General features: G+C 55.2%; 1 protein-coding gene across 2 annotated transcripts; it reads left to right on the top strand.

Annotated features, from left to right (window-relative positions):
• Positions 1 to 2,927: 2,927 nt before the first annotated feature.
• LARP1B (La ribonucleoprotein 1B) lies at positions 2,928 to 19,667 on the top strand. Of its 2 annotated transcripts, XM_049770112.1 has the most exons (10): positions 2,953 to 2,972; positions 12,332 to 12,390; positions 12,600 to 12,659; positions 13,791 to 13,965; positions 14,885 to 15,025; positions 17,681 to 17,824; positions 17,906 to 18,050; positions 18,600 to 18,744; positions 18,859 to 19,033; positions 19,191 to 19,667. In XM_049770112.1, exons 3-10 carry the CDS (start codon positions 12,618 to 12,620, stop codon positions 19,208 to 19,210), a joined length of 987 nt encoding a protein of 328 aa, XP_049626069.1. In that variant the 5' UTR covers positions 2,953 to 2,972; positions 12,332 to 12,390; positions 12,600 to 12,617; the 3' UTR covers positions 19,211 to 19,667. The 2 variants fall into 2 exon arrangements, with proteins under 2 accessions (XP_049626070.1, XP_049626069.1); XM_049770113.1 differs by lacking the exon at positions 12,332 to 12,390 and having other exon boundaries at positions 2,928 to 2,972.
• Positions 19,668 to 20,559: the final 892 nt, after the last annotated feature.

Raw genomic sequence — 20,559 nt, 5'->3', positions numbered from 1 at the left:
GCTCCTTCCACACTCCCGGGAACGAGAAGTCGCGTGCGCCGCTGCGCACGACTCGGGCACTTCTGTGAAGTCCAGAGGGGACCCGGCCCAGCTACCCCGACGTCTGCACCAAGAGGCCGGTTTGGGGAAATGAGGGAGACCTCAGCGAGACCCTCGGGGCGCGCACACTGGCACTGCCCAGTTGCCCAGGGACCTGAGCTCCATGGTGCGTCTGTTCCGAAGTGTCCAGACCGGCTGGAGAAAACTGCAGGCGGGGGACCCCAGAGAATGAACCAAGGGTCCGGCCCCGGCTCCTCATAGGGTCCTTGGAGTCTGCCAGGAGTGACCAAAGTGCTGAGCCTGGAGTAATCATGGTTTATCTCCAGGCGTGGCGCAAAAACCAAAACCAAAACTAACCCAAAAAAGCAAACCATGGCTTGGGGGTAAATTTAAATGCAGAACTGTTGGAAATCCTTTCCGGAGACTAAGCCGTGATCAGATGGGATCGGGTGCTTTCAGCTTGGAGCGTCCCCGCAGGGCGACCCCTGGAAAGGGAAGTCTGCCAGACCTACAGCTCTCCAGAAGGGGGTGCGGACAAACGAAGGGTCTCCCCCAAAGGCCGGCGGGCTTGAGGGGAAGGGGCTGGGCGCGCAGGGACTTGGTCGAATGCAGGGTGCCTAGGGTGGGGTGGAAGGAGTCCTCGGGCTCCTGCACAGAGTTCATGGGGGAGAGAGGGACTACAAGTAAGCCTGCCCGGAAAGAGTACGGGTGGGACACATGCAAACACACGTGCACACATATGCAAATACACATGCAAACACATACACACCTGTCTCTGCCCTCGTCCTCCTCGTCTCCAGACACTGCGCACCTGGGGTTAAAACCCGGCCAGCTCCCACAGCCAGGAGATCCAGATGATGTGGCCCAGTGGGTGCAGGGGGGGCAGGATAGCAAAGGGTGGAAGGGCGCTGCTGCCCCCAGGCAGCCCACCCACATTCTATCCAGACTCCTTTTTATGGTCCCGGGGTCCTGACTGGAGCAATCCTTGAGCAAAGAGCAAGGAGTGAGCCCTGAGCACCGCTGGGCCCCTTAGAACTACGAGGACTCAAGGCAGATCAGGAGGAGAAGCAGCACCAGACCAGTGAGGGCTCGGCAGCTAGAAGTCGGGGTTCAGAGCCCTAGGCGAGACAAGGGGGCAGAATCCGGGCAGAGAATGGGCGAGGCACGGAAAGTGGGAGTAGTACTTTGGGTACAGACCCTCCAGGGACACCTAGACCTTTCAAATGCAGATTTCCCCTCAATGGGCCCTCTCCAAAGGGCACTTCAGGTTTTCCAGATTCTTCCAGGGTTGCTAGTTAAAAAAAAAAAAAAAAAAAAGAAGGGCCTGGAGAGATAGCACAGTGGCGTTTGCCTTGCATGCAGCCGATCCAGGACCAAAGGTGGTTGGTTCGAATCCGGGTGTCCCCGAGCCTGCCAGGAGCTATTTCTGAGCAGACAGCCAGGAGGAACCCCTGAGCACCGCCGGGTGTGACCCCCCCCAAAAAAAAATAGCGTGCAGAGGGAAGCTCTACCTTTCACCTGTCCAAAATCTTAAGATAGGAGGTTAGGGCTGGAAAGACCCAAGGGTAAGGCGCCGGCCTGGCAAGGTTCCACCCAGGACTGATGCTCCAGGGGAAAAAACCCTGAATACCGCTGGGTGCGGCCCAAATTTCAAGAAATAGGGGATGTGTGTTTTTTTGTTTGTTTTGGTTTTTAGTTTTGGGGTCACACCCGGCGGCGTTCAGGGGTTACTCGTGCCTCTACACTCAAAAATCGCTCCTGGCAGGCTCTGGGGACCATAAGTGATGCCGGGACTCGAACCACCGCCTTCAGCATGCAAGGTAGACGCCCTACCTCCATGCTATCTCTCAGGCCCCGTCTGTGAAGTATTCTGAGGCAAATTCTGCTGCCCTGGAGGGGGTCTCTGCTTGAGCGCTCGGTCGCCGCTGGCGCGTGGCGGGGGAAGTAGGGGAAGAGGTGCAGAGTGAGGAGGGGAGGGTGGGGTCCTCTGCACCGCCCGGGAGCCCTTCTCCACTACTGTCGGACTCTAAAAAAGTTCCGTAGGACCCTAAAGGTCCCGACTCAACCGTGGCAGGTGGCCTTGAGCCCGCAGCCGGGAGCCCGGGAGGAGGCGGCGGATGACCAGGTTGCCCGGGACCAGGCTGGAAGGGAGAGATTGCTTAGTAGATGCTGACCAGACGAGGTTGCATGGGACGAGGTTGCCCGGGACAAGGTTGCACGGGACGAGATTGCTCAGGATAGTAGCCCGGGGCGAGGTTGTCCGGGGACCAGGTCCAGCGCCGCAGAGACGGACGGGCGCACTCGTTCCGGGAGCAGAGCGGGCGGCCGCGTCCGGAGCGCGCGGCACCGCCGCCAAGGCTCCCGGATCCTTCGGGGACGCTCGCTGCAGCGGGGACTGGGGACGCGGCCCACGCTTGCAGAGGGGCGTGGGGTGCCCGGGGAGGCCGGGACGGGCCGCACCTCCTCTCGCCGCGGGGACTCAGCTCAGTAAAGGGCCCAGCAAGGAGGAGCCCCACCGGCCGGGGCGGGGACACCGTCAGCGGCGGTAATGGTGCGGCACACCCGCCTCCCCGGCCCGCCCAGTGCCGCCCGGCCCCGCCGCAGGGTCACTCCCGGGTCCTCGCGCGGACACGTGCGCCGGGCCCCGCCCCGCCGCCCCCACGTGACCATAAGTCCCCGCCCACGAACGAGCCACGCCCACCCTCCGACAAACCACGCCCGTATAAGGACCGCCCCATCGCAGGACACGCCCACAAACGGCCGCCCACACCGATAGACACGCCCACAAGTGGGGTGTGCCGCCGCGGAGGAGGCCCAGGGACGCGCCACGTCACGCGAGGCCCCGCCCCTCCCGGAGGCCCCGCCCCCCGAGCGGTTACCGGCCCCGCGGCGCGCGCTCCCCCATCTCCGCTCGGCCCGCGCCGGAGACGCAGGTGAGGCCGCGCGGGGCCGGGCTGGGCCGGGGCGGGCGGGCGGCCGGCGCGGGCGGTTGGGCCCCGTTGGACGCGCGCAGGGCTCAGGGCGGACGCGGTGGCGGCGGCCGGGCTGTCAGCGGCGCTGCCCCGGGCCGGAGCCCGTCGGTGCCCGGGCGGAGACACGGGCGTCAGCGCGCCCTGGGCCCGAGCTGTCCGCGGAGGGGGAGGCGGCGGAGGCGGAGGCGGCGCCGCGGGGCCCATGTCCGCTCGCGCCCCGGGCCGGGCCCCGCCGGCCGCCCAGAGTGCGTCGCTGCGGGCCGGCCCGGAGGCCCCGGCGGCGGCCACGAGCGCCGGGGCGCGGGGGGAGCCGTCGCCGGCGCCGGTGCCGGTGCGGGGCCACAGCGTGCCCCAGGCGGCTGTGCCCGTGCGGCCCCTGACCCTGCCGCTGGCGCGCGGCCCCGGAGCCCTCCCGGCCGCTGCCTCGCCCCCGCCGCCCGCGCCGCGCGCCCCTCCGGCCCCGGCCCCCGTGGCGCCGCCGCCGCCGCGCAAGGAGAACCCCTGGACCCGGGGCCCGGCCCTGCCCCCGCCGCCCGACGCAGGTCTGTGCCGCGGGGGGCTTCGGCCCGCGTGCGCGCGGCCCCCCGCGCCGACTTGCAAGTTGCTTCCCGGGCCGCGCCGCGCCGCCACGTGCTGGCCCGGGCGCAGCTGCTGCTGGAGTGGGCAGCGAGCTGGGGCGCGGGCCGGGCCGGGCCGGGGCAGGGACAGGGACTGGGGCAAGGGCCGGGGCAGGTGCGTGTCGGGCCGGGCCGGGCCTCGGCGCAGGTCTCGTCCCGGTTGTAGGTTCGCTGCAGGCTCTGCGCGGAGCAGCGCCGCGGCTGGCTTGTGGCTCTCCATATGCGTGCGCGCCGTCTGGAGCCGAGGCCGGGCTGGCGCGTCTTTGCTTCGGTCTCTTTGCCTCACACTTCACCTGCTCCCCGAAATGGGCTCTGTAAAGTGCGGCGGAGAGAGGGGAAGGGAAGCCGCTGCTGACGCGGTGCAAACTCCCGAGCGAGAGACGGTGCCCCGGGCGCAGGCGTGCGACCCGGGATTTCCCTGGACGTGACTTTGTGGGCCGCCCAACGAAGGGGGCCGGGGTGGGATCGGGACGGCCCTTTAGTTGCTTGGCCTTGTGGGCCGGTGGCGGCGCTCGGCGCGCCCTGACCTAGAGTGTTCCCAGGACCCGGAGCGCGGCGGCGGCGGCGGCTGCAAGGCTCCGTTCGGCCAGCAGCTGTCACGGTGGTGACGGCTTGGCCAGGCCGCTTTCTGAGAACTCCCGGCCCGTGCGGATAGAGGCGGGGAGCGCCAGCCCCCTGCGGGAACCCGGACAGGAGTGTTCTCAGCACGTGCTCCTAGGACAGAGACTTTTTTCAGATTTTATTTTATTTTATTTTCTGATTTACGGCGGTTGGCGTGTTTTCTTGCTTTGACGCCACAGCTGGTTGTGCTCTGGGAGTCACCCCTGGCTGTTCTGGGGATTTATTTACTAGGGACCATATGCATATGCATTGCCCGGAATCAACGCTGGCTGGCTGTGTGCTAGACGAGTGCTTGTATATAACCAGTACTGTCTCTAGGCCCCGCCAGAGAATTTGAGGGTTTCTGCAGCCCTGATTGCTGAACCCCGACTCCAGCCTTCCTGAAAGTAGCTTTATTTCTGGAGCCTCACGTGGTTGCATTTCCCAGTCAGCGAACTGTAGCCATGATCACATTTTTGCATAGTAAAAATCAGCTTTCCAGTGTAATTTCAACTCTTAAGACATGGCCTGTAATTTTTTTTCGATTACATTTTTTAAAATTTCAATAACAATGTTATTAATAGTCTTAACATATTTGGCATTGATGTACAAAGTTACCTCGACCAACAAGACTCCTTACTACTTTGTTTCTGTAACTGAAGTTTTTCTGCTTATTTACATCTATTCACACAAATTTATATAACCCTTTTATTAAGGTATCCGAGGAACTTATAGGTTATGCATACTTTTGGGGGAAGGTAAGGCCACACCCCAGCAATGCTCAAGACTTATTCCTGGATCTGTACTCTGGAATCACTCCTGTGAGGTCCGGGCACCATATGAGGTGCCTTGGATTGAAGGCTAGTTGGCTGTGTGTAAGGCAAGCACCCTTCCCCGTTGTTCAGTTGCTCCGCCCCCATTACTGCTCCTTTTTTTTTTTTTTTTTTTTTTTTTGTGGCACTGGTCATTTCAACGCCAGACCCTTGATCAGACAGAGAATCCCCCCTTCCGCACCAGGATCCCCCTAGTCATCATCTAAGGACTTGGAGGGTTTGGTGTTCCCAGGTGAAACCCTTTCTAGAACAGCTGGAAAGAATTGCTTCTGGTCTTTTGGGCAAAGACCAAAGTGTAGACTCTAGAAAAAACTTTCCTACTCCACCTACAGGAGAGTTTTTTTGTTTCTGTTTTTTTAGTTTTGTTTTTGGACCACACCTGGCAGTGCTTAGGGGTTACACCTAGTTCTGTGCTCAGAAATCACTCCTGGCAGGCTCTGGGTACCATATGGGATGTCAGGGATTGAACTTGGGTTCATTAAGGGTCAGCTGCATGCAAGGCAAACATCCTACCACTGTACTATCACTTCCAGCCCCTGATGTTTTGTTTATTTTTTTGTGGGGGTTGGTTTACTGGGAGGTGGTGGGCAAGCAGAGCTGATCCCTCACCTCTCAGAAGTGCCCCTCCCCTGTCTGACTCTCATCTCTGTGCTCTTTCCCACCATCTCCACCCTTGCTCCCCAGAAGCCACACTACGCAGCTGCCCGCTGGCTGGCCCTTATGTGGGCTCTGGAGGGGTGCTCGGTTGCACTGCCTCACATCCTGCTGGGGGTCTGGCTGGGTTCCTAAGGGACTGGCGGGTCATGGGTGCAGCTTGCGCTTGCTGCCTGGCTCCTGTTCCTGTGCCAGGTCTGGGGAATTGCTTATTCAGTACCAGGCATTTGGGCTTGGCAAGTAACAGGCAGGAGATGGCCCTAGTGACCAGAGAGCTGTTGGTTTTCATCTTTTGATCTGGTGATGGGTCACGTGCCCTACTGCCGATTCATGTCCTGACCTGTGTTTGCCCATCACTGCAGCATGTTGGTGTTTCACTGCGTTTCGCCCTCAAATAATCGAATATCCCACTAATTTTATACAAGGGATCTGAGTGGAAAAAGGAGTGCCCATTGGGGTTCAGGTTTGGACATCAGTCTGTATCCATTGGTCTCATCTCCTTAGTGCTCTCAAACCAAAATATATATATATTATGGATCACACTCGGCAGCGCTCAGGGTTCTGGCTCTACACTCAGAAATCGCTCCTGGCAGGCTTGGGGGACCATATGGGACGCCGGGATTTGAACCACCATCCTTCTGCATGCAAGGCATATGCCCTATCTGCATGCTATCTCTCTGGTCCCACCAAGGGGGGATATATATATATATATATATTTTTTTTTTTTTTCTTTTTGGTTTTTGGGCCACACCTGGCAATGCTTAGGGGGCTACTCCTAGCTCTGTGCTTAGAAATCGCTCCTGGCAAGCTTGGAGAGATTTGGTTTGGGACCATATGGGATGCCAGGAATCAAACCCAGGTCTATCCTGGGTCAGCCACATTCAGGGCAAATACCCTGCCGCTGTGCTATCTTTCCTGCTTCAGGAAAGTCATTTTTTTTTTTTTCCTTTTTTGGCTTTTGGGTCACATTTGGCAGCACTCAGGGGTTACTCCTGGCTCTACACTCAGAAATCGCTCCTGGCAGGCTTGGTGGGACATATGGGATTCTGGGATTCGAACCACCGACCTTCTGGATGCAAGGCAAACTCCCTACCTCCATGCTATCTCTCTGACCCCAAGAAAGTCATTTTTAAAATCGGTTTTAATTTTTTTGGAAGAGGACCATACCTGGCAGTGCTCAGTGGTTGCTTTTGGCTTTGTGCTCAGGAATCACTCCTGGAGGGCTCTGGGAACCATATGGGATGCCCAGAGTTGAACTCTACTCCACCGTGTGCCAAGGTAAACACCCTGTTGTTGCCTTAGCTCCAAGAACATTTTTTAAGTGAGCACAATTGTCCTTGTATTTCATAGCCAAGTTTTTAAAGTGAATTGTTTAGTTAGAAATATTTAGGTCCCTGGGCTCAAGAAAAGCATGAGTTTGATCCCCAGCACTACAAAAAGAACAAGAAGTGACTTCAGGGGGTGACAGAAGTGATAGAACTGCAGAGAGGTTCTTACCTTGCTTGCATGAGGTCTGTCCAGGTTTGATCCCGTATAGTCCCCCAAGTACCACCAGGAGTAATTCTGAACACTACCAGGTGTGCCTCAGAAATAAAAAACAGACCAAAAAAGAGAAAAGTTTGGTTTGGGCCACAGCCGCAGTGCTGGGGCTCAAACCCTGACCCGTATGCAAAAGCACTGAGCCTCCAAGCTCACCCAGGAGCACTTGAATCTGCTCCATTTGGCCTTGAGGTAGCCACAGTACCTGAGCTGCCTGTTTGGAAGGTTCTGGGAGTTGGGGCTTCTGTGGGCACAGCAGGGGGCACAGTCAGGTGCCTGAGTTTGAGTTGGGTTTGAGTCTAGGCATAACTTGTTCCCCCAATTTCAGAACCAGGAGTTGTCACTGAGCACTTTTGGATGTGGCCCAGACACTAGTCGTCGTCCCCCCCACCCCCTCCCTAAATAGCACCTTTAACTTGAGCGACTGCTGGGCCACTAGAGGGCATGTGAGGGGAGGTCTGGCACTTCCCTGGCAGGCTCGTCTTCTCAGAACACCCAGAGTGTTGGTTCATTCTTAGGGTCAGTCTGTCTGCGCCTTGATGGTGCTGTTGGGGGGTGGGGTGGAGGGTTTGTGGGCCCACAGCTGGTGCCCTCCCAGGGCCTTCTCAGCCTGACCAGGAAACATGCCATTTGCTGGGAGGAACTGGGGCTTGGACAGCTGTTCCCAGAAAGTCTGCTCTTGGAAAAGTCAATGAACTTGAAGGGCCACTCAGTAAACAGTCGTTATGAAATCACTTTCCTTTGCCCCTCCCCAGCGGTGCCAGGGATCAAACCTAGGCCTGCGCCCTGGCCCTGACCCCTCTGTCCCTCCCCTGGGTGCCAGTAGGGCACTCAGGGATACAAAGATCCCCTTTCCCAAGGAGGAGAACCCAGATCCCTGCTACCCCCCAGAGAGAGAGCTGTATGGAAAAGCCTTTGATTTTTTTAAACTTGTGAAGGGACAAAGTTCATACTGCCACTCCCCTGCTGACGTGGCCCAGAGGTGACACAGCTCCCTCTTGTGTTCTGGGATGAACTGAGGGATCACAGTTCTAATGTTTGCTGCTGTGTTCCTTGGGGGGCGAGGGGACCAGCAGACAACTCTGCAGGGTTAGTTGCTGGGCCCAAAGCCATGCCTCTGGCCCCTGGCTCCGATCACTTTCTGCTTATTGGGTTTGGAGCTGTACATGGCAGAGCTTGGGCTGCTTCTTGGGTCACTTCTGTGATGCTCGGCAGACCCTCTGGAGTGGCACACATGTAAGGCAGGTGCCCTAGACCTGTACTCTTTGTCTAGCCCCGTGTGATTCTAAATCAGATTAAGTTAACTTGTTTTGGTTTTTGGCCACACCCAGCAATACTCAGTTACTACTATCTCTGAACTCAGGAGTAACCCTAGTGGTACTTGGGGGATCATATTGCGATGCTGGTGTTGAGCCTGAGCTAGCCACATGCAAGGCAAACATCCTACCTGCTGTACTATTGCTCTGGCTCTTAAGTTAGTTTTTTTTTTTTTTTTTTTTTTTGGTTTTTGGGCCACACCCGGTGACGCTCAGGGGTTACTCCTGGCTATGTGCTCAGAAGTCGCTCCTGGCTTGGGGGACCATATGGGACGCCGGGGGATCGAACCGAGGTCCGTCCAAGGCTAGCGCAGGCAAGGCAGGCACCTTACCTCTTGCGCCACCGCCCGGCCCCCTTAAGTTAGTTTTTAAAAGAACCAATGATTGTAGGTTCAGTTAATATGTTCAGATAGATTTTCTCCAATTTATATATGTGTGTTGTATATATATATATATATATAATTTGAGAAAAAAAATATATATATTGTTTTGGGGGGGTCAACATTCAGTGATGCTTAGGACTTCCTCCTGGCTCTGTGCCCAGGAGTCACTCCTGTCAGGCTTGGGGGACCATATGGGATGCTGGGGATCAGACCTAGGTTGGCCATATGCAAGGCAAAGCACTCTTCCCACTGTGCTATCATTTCAGCTCCTCTACAGTTAATAATTTGTGGCAGCTGGAGCAATCCAGGAGACAACTCTGAGCACTGCGTGCTGTGGCCCTGAAACAAGAACAAACACAAGTTTATGTCATCCTGAAGTTAAAAAGTTTGTTTTTGTGAGATTGGGGTAATAGTCCAGCAGGTGGGGCTGCCTCAAGTAGTTCCCTGAGCACCACCAGGAATAATTCCTCGGCCAGAGCCAGGAGTAACCCCTGAGCATTGCAAGATGTGTAAGCGCGCGCGCGCGCGTGTGTGTGTGTGTGTGTGTGTGTGTGTGTGTGTGTGTGTGGTGTCTGAATTTCCAGGAGGATGTAAGGCTGCTGCCATGTGATGCCCCACCCAGACTCCAGCTGCTCTTTTTACTTTGTTGGGGTCAGGGCCCTAGCAAGTGAGCAGTTGGAGCGGGGCCATGTCCCTCTCTGTGTTTGGTCTCTGCTCCCTTCTGCTCTTGTATCCTTCATGCTGGCTGTGGTGACTGGTGCATGTCCCGGGACTGCATTGGCGGTATGGAACTTGCTGGTTTGGAAAGCATTTTCCGGGCTGCAGTGGGGTTCCCTGTGATTCCAGCTCTGGCCCTGTTTGCCAGCATGAGTGAAGTGGCAGGTCCGTTGTATGGTGACATGCCTGAGGCCTCAGCAGAGATCCACGCTGGTCCTTTTGAGAAGTGCACACAGACCTGGGAAACATGCTCAATGCTGCGCTCAGGTCTCTGTACATAACACTGTCCCCAGTCATCCCAGTATGCATGGGGCCTCGGGTGTCACAGCGGCACCCACCAGCCCAGCCATGGAGCAAACAAGGCTCCCTGGGCACCTCTTTTTCCCCTACACAGGCACCCCCAGGCTTCTTTGGGTGCTCTTTTCGCTGCTGGTTTCTGAAAATGATGTGCAGTGTCCAGTCAGCTGACTGAATTTCTGTTTCGGTTTTGTTTTGGGCTATCTTGGCCTTTGCTCATGATGTTCCCGATGCTCAGTACTTGCTCTTGTCTCTGTGCTTAGGGCTCACTCCTTCTATTTTTTTTTTTTTTTTTTTTTTTTTTTTTTGTGGTTTTTGCGTCACACCCGGCAGTGCTCAGGGGTTACTCCTGGCTCCATGCTCAGAAATTGCTCCTGGCAGGCACGGGGGACCATATGGGACGCCGGGATTCGAACTGATGACCTTCTTCATGAAAGGCAAACGTTTTACCTCCATGCTATCTCTCCGGCCCCTCACTCCTTCTATTAAAGCCAGCAGAAGTACATGTTGTCCATGCTAGATTTGTACACGTGTGCCCAGACCTGTCCTTCTCTGTTCTGGAGCCTGAGTCTCGGTGCAACCCTTGCTGGTTGTCAGCGTGGTTTGTTTCCAAGGCTTCAATGTTTGAAATCTTTGTTTGGGGGCCACATCTGCAGTTGTGATGTGTAAGGCAAGCTCCTTACTCTTTATTCCTGCACTTACTTCAGCCCCAGAAACTTAGGGCTTATTTTTCAGGTGTTCTGACTATATAGAGAAGCTGTCTCCTTGGCAGCTCAGGAGCTAAATGGTCCTGAACCTGGCTGTATTTCCAGTGTTTTCATAGGGAGACTGGCACCAAAAAGGTTGATCTGTGGGGAAGTGTAAGTAAAGCATAGTGTTTTACCACTTGCTTTTTTTTTTGTTTTGTTTTGTTTTTGTTTTTTTTTTTTTGTTTTTGGGCCACACCCTGTGACGCTCAGGGGTTACTCCTGGCTATGCGCTCAGAAGTTGCTCCTGGCTTCTTGGGGGACCATATGGGACGCCGGGGGATCGAACCGCGGTCCGTCCTAGGCTAGCGCAGGCAAGGCAGGCACCTTACCTCCAGCGCCACCGCCCGGCCCCACTTGCTTTGTTTTTTGGTTGGTTTTTGTTTTGCCATACCTGGCAGTGCTCAGGATATACTCCTGGCTCTGTGCTCAGGAGATGCTCCTGGTGGTACTTTGGGGACTGTATGGGATTCCCGGGATCAATCCAGGTCAGCCATGTGCAAGGCAAAAGCCTACCCAGCTGCACTAGCACTCCAGCTCTTATTTCCTCCTTTGTTTTTTGTTGTTGGTTTTTTTGTTTGTATTGTTTTTGGGTCACACCCGGCTGCACTCAGGGGTTACTCCTGGCTCTGCACTCAGAAATTACTCCTGGGGCTTGCCTTGCAAGCAGCCCATACAAGACCAAAGGTGGTTGGTTCGAATCTCAGTGTCCCATATGGTCCCCCGTGCCTGCCAGGAGCTATTTCTGAGCAGCCAGCCAGGAGTAACCCCTGAGCATCGCCGGGTGTGGCCCAAAAACCAAAAAACAAAAACAAACAAACAAAAAAATCACTCCTGGCAGCCTGGGGGGGGGGGACCAGCATTCTTCTGCATGCAAGGCAAACGCCCTTCTTCCATGCTATCTCTCTGGCCCCGACCTCCCTTATTTATTTATTTATTTTGTTTGTTTGTTTTTTTGTTTATTTATTTATTTATTTTGGTTTTTGGGCCACACCTACTGACACTTAGGGGTTACTCCTGGCTATGCGCTCAGAAATCACTCCATGCTTTGGGGACCATATGGGACGCTGGAGGATCGAACCATGGTCTGTCTTGGGTCAACTGCATGCATGGCAAGTGCCCTATTGCTGCGCCACTACTCCAGGCCCTATTTCCTACTTATTGCTCAGAAGAACACCAAGACCATCTGAATCTCCCCATGGCGTATAGCCAGCTTATCAATAGAAATTTGGATTTCAGAACTTGATGTTTTTCTGGAACTTTTATTTAACATTGATAGAATACTTGTTTTATTTGGGGCCTCTGAGATAGAATAGAGGTTAAAGCAGTTGCCTTGCATGTGACTAACTCCAGTTCTATTCTTGGCACAGAGCCAGAAATAGCCCCTAAGTCCCGTGGCCTAGAGAACAAATAGAGGGCCGGAGAGATAGCACAGCGGTAAGGCGTTTGCCTTGCATGTTGAAGGACGGTGGTTCGAATCCCGGTGTGATCCCCCAAAGAAAAGAAAAAAAAAGCTCTGAGAACAAATAGCAGCAATGAAACCTCCAGTGACTTTGTTTGACCAAATGGAATGATGTGGTTGTAAAAGCAATTCTATGTGTTTATTTTTATTTTTTAGAGCTCACTTCCCCCAAAATTATAAAAGCAGGGAAACTCAAGACAAAGAAAGCAAGCAAGGTATGTGGCCACGCTGGCTCTGAAATGCTGCCTAGGAGCAGTTTCAGAGCCACCATTACTGTTTTTATGCTCAAAGACCCCCATCCCAGAGCCTCTGTGGACCTGGGGTCTGGCCCAGGGTGCAGAGCAGTGAGGAAGGAGGAGGTGGCACAGCGGGTGGTGGTTGGGGGAGAGCGAACCTACAGTGCTCACTGCCTGTCACTCCTTAGGCCAGTGACTTCACCGACATGGCTAACTGGCCCACCCCAAGCGAGCTTGTGAGCACAGGGGTGAGTATATTTGTGGGATCTGCTCAGCCATGCATTTGCGGTTGTCTGGGCTTTCTGCTTATCACATATGCATGCTGCAGGCTTTCATGTAGGAAACTTCCTTTTTTTATTGGGGGTGGGCACCCAGCAATGCTCAGTACTCAGGAAATTCTTGCTCTTGATCATATGCGGTGCCAGCCGGGTACTGAGCCTGGGCTAATTACATTCAAGGCAAACACCCACCCGCTATACTGTGGCTCCAGCCCTGTGGTAAAGGATTGGATCTTTTGGGGGTCTTTCAGGCAGTTTTGAAGCAGCTGAGGCTAGATGCAAGGACTCAGGTGCTGGGGCTATGTCAGTGAGGCCCCGGGCCTTTGGCCACAGTGCTGAGTCCTCTCAGTGCATGCAAAGACTTGTCACTGAAAGCTGAACTGGAGTTTGAGTGATATTCAGCTTCTCCAGCCTCAGCACCACCTTATTGGTGTTCATGCTCCCTGCCAGGCTGTGTTGCTGTGCATGGTTGTTGCTGGTGCAGGTCCACAGAGGGGCAGACATGAGCTGTGTCACTCTGGGTCTCAGTCCAAGATGTTATTGTCTGTATCCACCTATGAGGATGCACACTAACGCGACCCCAGACCTCCCCACACATCCCTCTAATTCTCCAATCATGTATTCTCATCACTCAGGCCTCCTGTTTCCAGGGACAGTACCCGACAGTCATGAGTTGTGAACTGCATCACTCTGCATATTAGTGGGGTTCTGGCCACCCTGCAAGCTGAGGAGTGGGAGAATGGGGAAGCATGGGGAGCTTGAGCACTGTGGGGTCTAGCTGCAGGGTCTGCCCTGAGCTAGCCACAGGCACACGGCCCCAGGCAGGTGCCAAGTGCATGGAACCTTTTGTCTTTCTGCACACTGGTTCTGGAGTGACCTCAGGGCCTCACCCACGCATACACAGTAAACATTGCACTAAGCTGCCTCTTCTTTTCCAGGCTGGGCACCCCGCTGGTTGGCTGGGTGGGGGACTAGACATGGGGCACCTTTTTAAGAGTGTTGAGAGAGGCCATCCTGGTAGAAGGCAGAGGAGAAGCGACCCCAGTGTTGCTGATACTTGCAAGCAAGCTGGCGTCTCTGAAGCCTGCCGGATCTTTTCAGAATCAAAGTGTCATCAGCCATGGCAACAAGAAGCCACAGAACCGAAAGGAAAAAGAAGACAAGGTGGAAAAGCGAAGTAACAGCGAGAGCAAGGAGAGGCGGGAAGCCTTGGCCGCATGCCCGGCAGAGACAGTCAGCGAGGACGAAGCGCAGACCAGCAGCCAGCGCAAGCGAGGTCAGCGGTGGGCTTAGGGCAGGGCGGCCTAGGTGGGCAGCATTCTCGGGTGACCACACAGTGCAGATGCTGCTCATGCTCACCTCTGCTCTTGAATATTTGGGCTCCACCAGATGAGACTCACCTGAACTGGGCCACTCCGTATACCCACAGCTTCCCCTCCCTAGGAGGAACAGTGCTTTGGGAGCTGGGGGACCCTTGCTCCTAGTCGGCCTTAGAAGAGGACTGGGAGGTACAGATGCAGGTGCAGGGTAAGGGGCAGGAGCTGCCACTGGGCTGAACACAGGAGACCCAACTCCATCTCCAGTGAGAGCCCAGGGCCGGCTCCCTGCAGGGCTCCCCACTGCCCTGTGGTTTTGGGTTTACACCTGATGGTGCCCCCAGCACTGTGTTGGGGCTCCCAGGGGCTCCCTTGCGGTCTTTGTGGTCTGCCTGGTTTCCAGTCTGCCGCTCCCCTTGCTGCTGCTCAGGTCTGGGCCTGCTGCAGAAAGTGGAGCAGGTCCTCAGCCTGGCCAGACATGGGGTGGGTCATGGCACAGGAAGTCAGCCAATCCTTGGCCACCACAGAGACCTGAGCCCGGCCCTGGGCTCCTGCACCTGCTGTGCTCAGGTGGTGACTGAAGGGAAGGCCTGGGCTGGGGACAGTTGGCCACTTGCACCCTTTGTCCTCCCGGTGGGCTCCTAAAGCCAGCAAGTCCAGGAGTGCTGCATCTTCCAAGTCCCTTGACTCCTAGGCTTGCTCCAAGATGTCTGGTTTTAGCCATGCTATGTTTGCTCTCTTGCTGGGCTGTGAGGACATTGGGGCCACACCTGCCCAAAGCTGCTCCTGCCTTGTGCTGGGGGCAGCCCGGGGCCCTAGAACTGCATTTCAGCTGTGGGACCGCTACCCGTCCCAGCAAGCACACCATCTCTCTCGCAGCCAGCAGACACAGGTGGGTGCCACTACCCCTGGACGTGGTGAGGCCTGACAGCCAGGAACGCCCCGGCTCCCGGACCAGCTCACGGTGTCAACCTGATGCCAACAAAACCCCTCACAGCGCCCGGAGAAATGACGCCCGGAGTGAGTCCTGCCCACCCACTCCCCACTCCCGTGGGCGTTGCCTCCATCCTCTCCTGTTCCTATGCTGACTTGTGGCTCACTCGGGCCAGGGCCAGGGCCAGGGCAGCACAGAATATGCAGTGACTGTCCTGCTTGTCCCCTCCGTGGGTTGGCAGAGCATGTTGTTGATTGGACCTGATGTGAGAGAAGTGGTGCAGCACCCACCAGGGTAGTTCCTTACATTGTGCTGTCAGGTCTCAGCTCAGGGTGTCTCATTCAGTGTGCATTCCCATTCCAGTGATTTCTCAGGCTATGTTTTGGGTCCAAACTCAGTGGTACTCAGGGGCACTTCTGGCCTTGCTTGGGGGGAGTGGTGGATGGGAAAGGATTGTGCCAGAATTCAGACCATCATCACAGGCATGCTGCACACAGGCAGGTGCCTTAACCACTCACTACAATACACCAACTCTTCAGCCCAAAAGTAGAAATTCAGAATTAAAAAACTCTCCTCCTTTCCTTCCTTCCTTTTTGTTTTTTGTTTCTTGTTAGTTAGGGGGACATAGTGGTTGTGCTGACTCCCGACTGACTTCAGGTTTACTCCTGGCAAGCTTGGGGACCATATAGGGTGCTGGGGCTAGAAACCAGGTTGGCAGCATGCAAGGCAAGTATCCAGCTTCTTCTTCTTCTTTTTTTTTTTTTTTTTTTTTTTTTGGGTCACACCCAGCAGTGCTCAGGGGTTATTCCTGGCTCCACGCTCAGAAATTGCTCATGGCAGGCACGGGGAACCATATGGGATGCCGGGATTCAAACCGATGACCTCCTGCATGAAAGGCAAATGCCTGGGCCCGGAGAGATAGCACAGCGGTGTTTGCCTTGCAAGCAGCCAATCCAGGACCAAAGGTGGTTGGTTCAAATCCCGGTGTCCCATATGGTCCCCCGTGCCTGCCAGGAGCTATTTCTGAGCAGACAGCCAGGAGTAACCCCTGAGCATTGCTGGGTGTGGCCCAAAAACAACAACAACAACAAAAAAAAAAAAACCAAAAAAAGAAAGGCAAACGCCTTACCTCCATGCTATCTCTCCGGCCCCAAGTATCCAGCTTCTATACTTACTGTCTCTGCCCACAGTCTTATCCATAGAGAAACTGAGACAGTGTCTTTCCTCTTGTTTTCATGACATGTGAGCTGGATAAACCAGGACACACAGGTGACCTGCAGGAGGAGCCAGTGTGCTCCCTCCCCAGATCCTTTGCCTCCTGGAGCCCCTGTGGCTAAGCAGCTGACAGGTTCGTGGTTCAGTTATGGCACAGGTACGTGCCCACTGAGTCCAGACCCCAGATCTGCTGCCGTCCTGTTTCCCTCAGGGAGTTTGCTATGAAGCTGGGGTAGGGGGTGACAGGAAGCATACCAGAATGCCCTCTGCATGCTTCTGTGCACGGCCAGCACCTGCCTCAGACCTAAGCTGTGCTTGGCCCCTGGTCAGAGGGCTCAGTGAGAGTGAGTGAGGTGGGGAGGGGGGGTTGCTGGAGGGGTGCTGTGCAGTCAGACCTCCCAAGAGGGTGGCAGAATGCTGAGCAGCCAGAAGGTGACCTGAAGGAATCCAGAGCTTAGGGGCAGTCCCAGTGGATGTTCCCTATGCTTACACAATTACACATACACATTTATACATGCTTATACCTACAATAAAGTCATATACAATACACTGACATATATATATATATATACTCATACATTCACAAGTGTACCCACACAATATTATGTCTGCACTGCACGCAGGCCAGTTTGCACCTCTGTGGGCAGGCATTACTGCCCTCAGGGAACAGTGTTTGCTGAGGGCTGTGGCCAGCTGTGCTCTCTGGAATGCTCTCAGCTGTTAGACAAATGCCTTTCTGCACTTGGTTGCTGACTGCAGTGATTAGAACTTGAAATGTGTGTTGGACGGGCAGGGCTACATTTGCTCCATTGTCAGAGTTGTGATTCAGGCTCTCAAAGCCGGCTGGCACACGATATGCCACTATCTGTGCTGCCCCAGAGCAGGTGTCTGCACGTCTCTGGGTGTGTGTGTGTCTGTGTGTCAGGGTAGGGTAGGTGCCTATGAGTGGGTCTGTGAGCCCATGTGACAGTATGCCTATGAGCGTGTCTGAGCATTTCTGTGAGGGCACCTTAGAGGTGTGTCTGAATCAGCCTCCATGAGTGGCTGCATCTGAGGGTATTGACTTGGGTATGTGAGAGAGAAGTGTGCCCTATTAGCAAGTCTGAGTGAGTAGACCTCTGTCTGAGGCCTCAAGTCTGAGATGAGTAGGGAGGAGTGTGGTTGTGTAGGATGTGTGTGTGTGAGGGGCCTGTCCAGTTGTGACTGTGAGGCCTGGCTCTGAGGGGCATGCCTGGTGTGTCTGAGCCTCTGCTGCTTAAAGGTGACTGAGGGGTGCTTTTGAGTGGGCCTCTGTGGTAGGTAGGACTGAGGGACTTGATCTGCTGAGAGGCGTGTATGAGCCAGCCTGCGGTAGGACTGTCTGAATCCGGGTATTTGAGGGGACGTGTCTTCCTCTGTTGATGGGTGGCTTGTGGCCTAGGTAGGTGGGTATCTTTGGCCGGCGCCCCTAGGGTTGGGTGGGGGCGATGGGCGCTGCCCGGTGCCCTGTGCCTGTTGCCTAGTGTCTGAGCGTGTCCATGTCGCAGGTTGGCGGCGAGATCGCGAGAAGCGGGATGACCAGGATGAAGTTTCCAGCGTCCGCAGTGAGGGCGGCTCCGTGCGAGGCTCTTTCCGAGGTCGCGGACGCGGACGGGGTCGGGGCCGGGGTCGAGGCCTCAGCAGTGCACGAGGTGCGGGATGTCCGGAGCTGGGCAGACGGGCTGGGCAGCCAGGTTAAGGCCTGGCCTCACGTGTCATACCACCCCCTCCAGGGAGCCTGGACTATGCAAGCTTGCGGCCTGAGGCACCCCTAGCAGGGCTGCATAGCAGCATGATGTACTACTACGACGATGGCACCGGGGTACAGCTCTACCCCGTGGAAGAGGCGCTGCTCAAGGACTACATCCGGCGCCAGATGTGAGTACACCTCCACTCCCTTCCCCTCCTCTCTGTGGGACAAGACCTGAGTGTGCACCCGTTCTTGAACCGGTGTGAGCTCCCCAAAACTACCTTTACAACTCTGTGAACTCGGGGATCGCTGGCTCCTGAGGCAGTCCATGGTGGGGTTGGCTGTGTTCGAAACCATCACCCTGCTCTCTCCCTGCCCCTACTAGCCTCCCTCTGCTTGTCAGTTTTTGTCTCTCTCAAGTGGTGCTCAGGGGCCTCGGGGTCCATTTGAGCCCCCAGAGGTGCCATGTTGAGGTTCCCTTTCTGGCTGGCGGGGTAGTTGAAGGGTAGGGAAAGGAGAATCTAGAGGCAAGCTGCTGTTGTGGGAAGGAAAATAAACACATTCTGAATTTCCTCAAATGAAAGTGAATTAGAGGATTTTTGCCATTCTGCTTGTTGTCACCTGTTGGATCTATGCAGTGCTACTTAGGAGGTCAAAGTAATATGCCAGCAGGTAGCCCTCTAAGCTCTATAGATCTAGAATCATGGTTGGAATCCACGTTTCCTTTCTCTTCTCAGTGAATATTACTTCAGCACTGAAAATTTGGAACGTGATTTCTTCCTCCGGAGGAAGATGGATGAACAAGGCTTTCTGCCCATCTCCCTTATCGCGGGTTTCCACCGTGTGCAGGCTTTGACCACCAACCTCAGTCTCATTCTAGAGGTGAGTCTCAGTCCCTGGATGCCAGCAGCATACACCACTAGGTGGGTTGAGCCCTAGCCAACATGGTACACACATCCCTGCCCAGCCTTGTGACAGAAAGGGCCCTCTTCACAGGCACTGAAAGACAGCACAGAAGTGGAAATTGTGGATGAGAAAATGAGAAAAAGGATAGACCCTGAAAGATGGCCAATTCCCAGCCCGCCCGCCAGGAGCATGCCACACACAGACTTCTCTCAGTTCATCGACTGCCCTGAGTTTGTGCCGGGCCAGACCTTCTGCTCCCACTCAGGTAACGGCTTCTGCTCCTGCTGCTTGTCTGAGGTGTCCGGAGTCCAGGCAGAGGGGAGCCTGTGTCAGTGGGGGGAGCTGTCCGTTGGCTCCAGTCGTCACCCTGTCCCAGGAGGTCTGGGGCAACGGGAAAGCATGTGTACCTTGCCTTCTTCCAGTCAGGGTGAGGATCTACTGAAAGTCGTCGGCTGCAGAAGACACTGGATAGACCCGCCCGCCATGGCCACCTGAAGATGCCTGGACATGAACCGGCTCGGGGGGAGGCAGCTGCCCCCCAGCAGACAGGACTGCGGCTTGCAGGCGCACCCTCAGGCCGGGGCTCACGGGGCCCTTCTGAGCCTGGACCGTGCTGGTGGCAAGGGCCTAGGCAGTGCTCACTGTCACCTCCTGGGGGATATTTCTCGCTGGGCTGCTGGGCTCTTTTGCCCCTTGTTGGCAGGTGTTTGAAAAGTTGAAGAAAGTGACATTTTTTTTAGGATGGTAAACAAAGATGTAATGTCTGTATATTATTTAAGTTAGATAATTTATTGTATAGCCCTTCCCCGCTCACATGCTGGAGGAGGTTGGCCTCTTCGACTATAGCTGACTCCCGTTCCTTCCTCATTTATGCATTATTAATAAATTATAGCCATAAAGCCTGTGTCCATACAGTCGGTGCCCCCATGTCCCTCACACACATGCACATCCCCATCTAGATGTTGGATTTTTTTTTTTCCCAAAAATATTGTCTCCTGGGGCCGGAGAGATAGCATGGAGGTAGGGTGTTTTGCCTTCCATGCAGAAAGATGGTGGTTCGAATCCCGACATCCCATATGGTCCCTCGTGCCTGCCGGGAGCGATTTCTGAGCGCAGAGCCAGGGGTAACCCCAGAGGATTGCTGGGTGTGACCCAAAAACCAAAAATTAATATTGCCTCCTTCAGATCAGGTTGGCTGCTTATCTGCAACCCCTTTCACCTGAGAATTGTGGGGTTTTTTTGGGGGGAGGGGTCACACCCAGCAGTGTTCAGAGGTTAATCTGAAATCGCTCCTGGCAGGCTCGGGGAACTATATGGGATGCTGGGATTTGAACCACTGTCCTTCACATGCAAGGCAAACACCCTATCTCCATGCTATCTTTCTGGCCCCAAGAGTTGTGTTGTTGAGGGCGCACTTAGCAATGCTCATCTTGGTAGGGCTCGGGACCACTTCCTGTTCCAGAGACAACCCAAATTGGCTGGCTGTGTATAAACAGAGTGCTCTTTTCCCAGCATTTGGTTTGGCAGGGCATGATCTTGGTTCATGATCACATCCAGCTGTGCTCAGGGGACCCTTCCTGGTGATGCCAGAGAGACTGGTGCCTGGGGTCCAGTCAGGGTCAGCCACATGCAAGGCAAGTGTCATAACCCTACTCGGTGCTATCTAGCCCTGAGACAGTTTTTCTGAAAAGTTTTAATTATATGGCCCCATTTGGTGTCACAAGCCACATCTAAGCAGTCAGATTTTAGACTGTCCATCAGGAAAAGGGATGCTGAGGATGAGCGTGCATG

This window comes from Suncus etruscus, chromosome 3 (assembly GCF_024139225.1).
Source record: "Suncus etruscus isolate mSunEtr1 chromosome 3, mSunEtr1.pri.cur, whole genome shotgun sequence".
Taxonomy (NCBI): domain Eukaryota; kingdom Metazoa; phylum Chordata; class Mammalia; order Eulipotyphla; family Soricidae; genus Suncus; species Suncus etruscus.
Note: the sequence above shows the minus strand (reverse complement) of the source record. Positions and strands in the feature narration are given on the sequence as shown.